Source organism: Notolepis coatsorum, assembly GCF_963971535.1.
Source record: "Notolepis coatsorum genome assembly, contig: SCAFFOLD_311, whole genome shotgun sequence".
Classification (NCBI taxonomy): Eukaryota; Metazoa; Chordata; class Actinopteri; order Aulopiformes; family Paralepididae; genus Notolepis; species Notolepis coatsorum.
The window spans coordinates 129,233-136,569 of NW_028172053.1; the positions used below are offsets into that span (position 1 = coordinate 129,233).

The following is a 7,337-nucleotide window of genomic DNA, read 5'->3' on the forward strand; positions in this document are numbered from 1 at the left end:
TGGCGTACCTGATGCTACATGGTGGTGTCCTGGCGTACCTGATGCTACATGGTGGTGTCGGGGCGTACCTGATGCTACATGGTGGTGTCGGGGCGTACCTGATGCTACATGGTGGTGTCCTGGCGTACCTGATGCTACATGGTGGTGTCGGGGCGTACCTGATGCTACATGGTGGTGTCGGGGCGTACCTGATGCTACATGGTGGTGTCGGGGCGTACCTGATGCTACATGGTGGTGTCGGGGCGTACCTGATGCTACATGGTGGTGTCGGGGCGTACCTGATGCTACATGGTGGTGTCCTGGCGTACCTGATGCTACATGGTGGTGTCGGGGCGTACCTGATGCTACATGGTGGTGTCGGGGCGTACCTGTAGATCTTGCGGTGGAAGCGGTCGCACCAGAAGATGCGGTTGTTGGCCACGTCCAGGTCCAGAGCCACTGCGTTCTTCTGGGTGGACAGCACCACCTGCTGGCCGGAGTCCCGCTTCGCCAGGTCCAGGCGCCGGATCTCGTGGCGGTTGGTGAACAGAAGGTACGGACTCTTCCCTGGGATCACAGATCACAGATCACAGATTACAGATCACAGATTACAGATTACAGATCACAGATTACAGATTACAGATTACAGATTACAGATCACAGATTACAGATTACAGATCACAGATTACAGATTACAGATTACAGATCACAGATTACAGATTACAGATTACAGATCACAGATCACAGATTACAGATTACAGATCACAGATTACAGATTACAGATTACAGATCACAGATTACAGATTACAGATTACAGATCACAGATCACAGATTACAGATCACAGATCACAGATCACAGATTACAGACCAAGAGACATTAATGAATGAATGACGTTTATTTTTCGGTCTTGTTTTACAGATAAATAAAAAACACACTTGTGTGGACGTGGAAAAAATAAATAATCACAAATGTACATACCGTAAATCCTCTAATATTGGACGGGTCTTGTATTTACCTCAGCTGCAAAGAGCACCAGGCCTTTATTAGAGAGAGGCTTATATAAGAGGCAGGCCTTAATTTCACAAACTGGCCAATTGTAATTGTGAAACTGTGGTGGATTAACGTAATTCACACACTCAAATTGGAACTGTCTATAGGTTGCGGGGTCCGGGGACGATTTAGCGTGTGATACTGGTACCTTCTCGACTCTACCTGAGTCGAATAGAGTTGCATTGATAACATGCAGTAGCTTTAGCTAACGCTGTCATAGCATCATGATCTGTAATGTCAACTGGACAACGCCAGCCCCGCCTGCCAACACCATATAGATAGCGAACGTTAACCAACGTTTGCAAACGAAGCCAACGTCATCCAGCCGACACCACAGATCTAGCTATGACAACCTTAGCTAACGTTAGCTAACGCCAACGAAGTGAGAGTAGGGAACGGTAGAGAGAACGGTAGCGGGAGGCAGCACTTGCATTGGCAAGAGTTTATCTCATTCTATATCATGGCACGAAAAATTAAATTAAATTATTTGTCTGCATGTATCAAACCCCCGGCCATTATAAGAGGCCCGTCCTCTATTTGAATACCCTCCACTATTAGAGGATTTATGGTAGGCAAGGCAAGCTCACACACAAAATCCAAAATCAATGACCAGAAAAAAAGGAATAGGCTGAAGCACATGCTTATTTTTGCCAAATATGCTGCAAGATATATATATTTTTTTATGTTTTACTCAAAACTGTACTCCTGAATTATTTTATCCTTTAAGGCTTTTAAAAAAATCTCCCGTGAGAAGTACACAACTTCAACCCGTCACTAAGGCTATTCCATAATTTAACTCCCAAAATGTAAAACTCATCTAGCTTTTACATTAGTTCTTACTTTTTACATGTTTTAAGAATACATAACCCTCTTAAATTATACTTTCCTTCTCTTGGTTTAAAGAGACATTATTTCCAACATTTTTATGTACACCATATCTACAAATTGTGCAGGACTTTATGAATAATGATTTTGTCGATTTGAGGTAACTAGCTTTGTTTATTATTCTAATATCTCTTTTCTTTTTTTTGTATCTACTTTTTCTCCCCATTTTTCAATTTTTTCTCCCTTACAAAATTTCGTATTATCCAATTCTACCCTCCCCTGTCTCGAACGCTATTAGGCCATGCCTCCCACTGGCCGGCTGCAATGTGGACGAAGCCTTGCATCACGTGTCCCCTCCGGTACTTGAGGAGGCAGCCGTCGCATCTTTTCACCTGAACAGCGCGATCTCTCAGCGGCGAGGGTCTGCGTGGGAGGGCACGCCGCCCTCGTCACTTCCTGATTCTACTGCGCAGGCGCACCAACCGACCTGTAGGAGTCGCTGTCCACAACGTCCGATCCCCACCCACCAGCTTCCCACCCCCTAATACTGCCAATTGTATTAGTATGAACGACAAGCCAAGCCGGTAGCAACGCCGAGAGCTGGGCTCGGACCCAGCATCTCCTGCGTTGGTGGCGAGCGCCTTGCCCACTGTGCCACCTAGCCGCCCCCTTTTCTGTAGTTAAAAAAAAAGAAGATGAAAGAAAACGCTACAAGGTGGTTTGAATGATTCCTCTCTATTCTGCTTCTATTCTGAACTAGACTCTATTTCTAAAGTCTGGAAAGTAGCAGTCCTAAAAATCTGCGTTTGAATTGAACACAGATCGGATGAATCTGAGGAAGCAAGGCTGTGTCTAGAATTCCAGCAGCGACGGAGAAACGCACGCAGCTCTATGCTAACGTGGCACAGGTGCTGGGCACAACATGAAGCTGAGGAGGGAAGGAATGTCCGTCCGCACACTGTCCAGATCGCTCCCGGTGTGACTCCACTTGGTGAGTCGGTCTGTCTGTGTGGCCATCACCAGGTGCAATAACATCTGGAATGAACTCACTGAGAAGACTGAGACTCAGTCAGTCAGTCAGTCAATCAAACTTCATAAAGATTCTGCGGGCTCGTTGCCCGGCAACAAAGACAGAGGGATCTTCTATAATTCTGTAGATTCTTCTATAATAAAAAAGTAAGCTCATTGGATTCCACAGGCATCGACAGAGAGGTGGAAACAGTGACTACTCAGTTCAGAATTTAATTGACAGTCATCCACAGTGAAAATACAACACGGCTGTTTTAAAGTGCTACTGCGCTTTTCGTGGCGCAAATTTCCTGCAAGATCATTGGGCCTCATGCATGAAGCGATATAAGAACAGATTTCGTTCTTAACTAGCATTTCCTCTTACTTTGTTCTTACCTGGGATTCAGCAAAGTTTTCTTATTGTTGCTTTTTTCTCAGGCAAGAACAAATTATAAGAGTGGTCGAGAGCACTCTCACCGAAATAAGAAATTCGTACCCAGATGAGAAACATTTAAAAAAGCCTACCATTCATAATAATAATAATAATAATACATAAGATTTATATAGCGCTTTTCCTAATTCTCAAAGACACTTTACAAAACAAACAATATAATACAATACAGTTTTAGTAGATAAAATAAAAAAAAAAATTAAAATGGTGAGAGAGGAAGGAGTTCATGGGTTGAAAGCAAACCATTGGTCAATTGCCCCCAAATACAGTACCCCCAAATAGACTTTATAAACCCATGCAGAACTTTTCAATAATTATTATTATTATTATAACTTATTGCGTGCGTTCTGCTTCTGAAATGGATTATATATTGCTGTTAGAACAGTTAGATGCTGGCTGCCCAGGCCGTACGCATATAACGCATATTTACAACCTCTCCTCTCCTCTCCTCTCTTCTCTGTATAGATGAAGATGTAGCAGTACTGTCTATCTGCTGTATGTCGTGTATGTCATATATGTTATGATGAATTGAAAATGGGGGACCCTGATGTAAACAAGACGAAAGTCTTTCTCTGGTCTGCATCCCCTTAACAATTGTGTGTATTGAGCCGTACTGTATTGTACCCATTCTGCAATCTGTTAATAAAATGTTCAATCAATCAATCAAAACTCTAAAGTTCTGAGCGCACTCGGAGTTTTAGCCACGGACATTTCAGAGAGAGATGACATTTCTCTCTGAAAGGAGAGAGCATATGGATCAGCGGCATATATATATATCAGTATACTGCGCGCCATGATTGGTTCTTGACAAGCGCGCAGCCAGTCGTTCAGTATTGACAAAGCCTACTTTTGACCCATTTATTTCGCACTATACAGATCGTATACGTATAAGTACAAGTATAAGTCTTTATTTGTCATCAGATTAACACACACACATGCGATGAGCGACCCACAGGAACACACACACATGCACTGAGTCGCACGTCGTGAGACGCGTGTGTGTGTGTGTCATTTTGAGATCGCAAAGCGCTTCCTGTTGAATACATCAGACGGGGATCAGATGGCGAAACTCTGCTGTTTTACACCCGCCTCATTCGCCTTATAAGGATATGGTGGGCGTGTCTGTATGCAAATGAATTTAGCGCGAACACGCTTTTGAGTTTAAGAATGAGTGGGATTCATCATGCAAATCTCCTGGGTACGCACAGATTTCAACGTTAAGAACGGCTTGATGAATGTGGCGGTGGCTTTTCTTATTGTTCTCTTAACAGACAGGTAAGCAAGAATATAAGAAATAATAAGAGAGTATTGTTGAATGAGGCCCATTGTGGCTGGTTTGATAATGTTGTGTTGGACATTCTAGCTTCAAGATTCAAGAGATTTATTAGTCACATACACGAGACATGTAGTGAAATGAAGGTGGCCATGCCCGCCTTGATTGTGCAAGAAAATGCAAATAATAATAGAATAAAATAGAATAGATAATAGATAGACATGATAAAAGGTACTAAGATAAAATACTATACAATGCTAAGCTTACTAATTAAAGGTAATGAGTCCTATATACACTACTACACAATATACTATACAATATACAGTTATGCTATATGTAACTATACTACACTAACTGTACTATACAAAAACATACATTTATGTTTTTTAAAGTGACCTTTGCTTTTTCCTAAAGTGACCTGTGTGGGTGTGTGTGTGTGTGTGTGTGTGTGTGTGTGTGTGTGTGTGTGTGTGTGTGTGTGTGTGTGTGTGTGTGTGTGTGTGTGTGTGTGTGTGTGTGTGTGTTCAGTGGTCTGATGGCCTGGGGGAAGAAGCTCAGTCTGTGCGCAAGGCAACAATAATCACAGTTCAATGGACGCCACCTCAGGTGTACCAAAGGAAATGAGCATGACATGAAAGGTCCTATCTTTCCACTTCACTACTAAAAGTTCAAATGCTAAAAATGTCCCCTGGGACGGCTGGGTAGTGTAGAGGTCTAAGCACTCGCTTACGCAAAGACCCGGGTTCAACTCCCGGCAGCGGTACCTCTGGCTTGGTCAGTCGGACCTACGAACACAATGGCTGGAAAGCCGGTGGGGTATACGAGTGCTGGTTGTTGCAATTAGCGACTCATACTGGTCGGTCTGGGCACCTGTTCAGCAGATTGGGGGGAGATGGCGCTAGTCTCCGCGCGCTAATGCTCTCCCAGTGAAACTCGTAGCTGTCAGGGGAAAATAGGCGGCCAGACCAACAGTAGGGCAGCATGTGGTAGTCTACACCCTCCCCAGACCGACAGTAGGGCAGTATGTGGTAGTCTACACCCTCCCCAGACCAGGCAGTAGGGCAGTATGTGGTAGTCTACACCCTCCCCAGACCGACAGTAGGGCAGCATGTGGTAGTCTACACCCTCCCCAGACCGACAGTAGGGCAGTATGTGGTAGTCTACACCCTCCCCAGACTGATAGTAGGGCAGTATGTGGTAGTCTACACCCTCCCCAGACCGACAGTAGGGCAGTATGTGGTAGTCTACACCCTCCCCAGGCCGACAGTAGGGCAGCATGTGGTAGTTCTACACCCTCCCCAGACTGACAATAGGGCAGCATGTGGTAGTCTACACCCTCCCCAGACTGACAGTAGGGCAGCATGTGGTAGTCTACACCCTCCCCAGACTGACAGTAGGGCAGTGTGTGGTAGTCTACACCCTCCCCAGACTGAAAGTAGGGCAGTATGTGGTAGTCTACACCCTCCCCAGACTGACAGTAGAGCAGCGTGTGGTAGTCTACACCCTCCCCAGACTGACAGTAGAGCAGCGTGTGGTAGTCTACACCCTCCCCAGACTGATAGTAGGGCAGTGTGTGGTAGTCTACACCCTCCCCAGACTGACAGTAGGGCAGCATGTGGTAGTCTACACCCTCCCCAGACTGACAGTAGGGCAGTGTGTGGTAGTCTACACCCTCCCCAGACTGACAGTAGAGCAGCATGTGGTAGTCTACACTAGGGCTGCAACGATTAGTCGACATAATCGACGACGTCGATTATAAAAAATCGTCAACGAGAAATTGTTGCGTTGATTAGTCATTAAAAAAATAAAAAATGTGTGCACTACCTATCTTTGTGAGAGTGGCTTCTCAGGGTTCCAGACAACATCATAACATGATGATCCCATAGCAAATTTTGGACATTGAAAACATTGTTCCCCTGCAGGAGATGATGATCAAACTAGACACACAATACATTACACACGCACTCCTCTCACTCACACACAGCGATCAGAGTAAGACACACACATACACACTCCTCTCACTCACACACAGCGATCAGAGTAAGACACACACACATACACACTCCTCTCACTCACACACAGCGATCAGAGTAAGACACACACACATACACACTCCTCTCACTCACACACAGCGATCAGAGTAAGACACACACACATTCACACTCCTCTCTCTCACACACAGCGATCAGAGTAAGACACACACACATTCACACTCCTCTCACTCACACACAGCGATCAGAGTAAGACACACACACATACACACTCCTCTCACTCACACACAGCAATCAGAGTAAGACACACACACATACACACTCCTCTCACTCACACACAGCGATCAGAGTAAGACACACACACATTCACACTCCTCTCTCTCACACACAGCGATCAGAGTAAGACACACACACATTCACACTCCTCTCACTCACACACAGCGATCAGAGTAAGACACACACACATACACAAATTACACAGTACACACCTCTCACTCACACAGCGATCAGAGTAAGACACACACACAAATTACACAGTACACACACTCCTCTCACTCACACAGCGATCAGAGTAAGACACACACACATACACACACACACGGACTCCTCTCACACACAGCAAACAAAAGTTATTTAAAGTACACTTCCACTTTAATTTGTATTATTTAATTTATTTATCTTGTTATGAGTGATTGCTGTATTGTTCTTCAAATACATTTTCATTTAAAGTGGCTTAAAGATCCAAATTCAAGTGTTTCA

The 7,337-nt window shown here is 44.7% G+C and overlaps 1 protein-coding gene across 1 annotated transcript in view; it reads right to left on the minus strand.

The window, feature by feature from the left end:
* Positions 1–373: 373 nt before the first annotated feature.
* The window catches only part of LOC311248125 (low-density lipoprotein receptor-related protein 8-like), a gene marked incomplete at both ends in the record, with an annotated part of 99,349 nt that continues 92,385 nt past the window's right edge, over positions 374–7,337 (minus strand). Inside the window, one exon of the mRNA XM_084339069.1 lies at positions 374–546. Within this exon, the coding sequence (XP_084195195.1) occupies positions 374–546 (173 nt within the window). The remainder of the gene's footprint in view (positions 547–7,337) is intronic.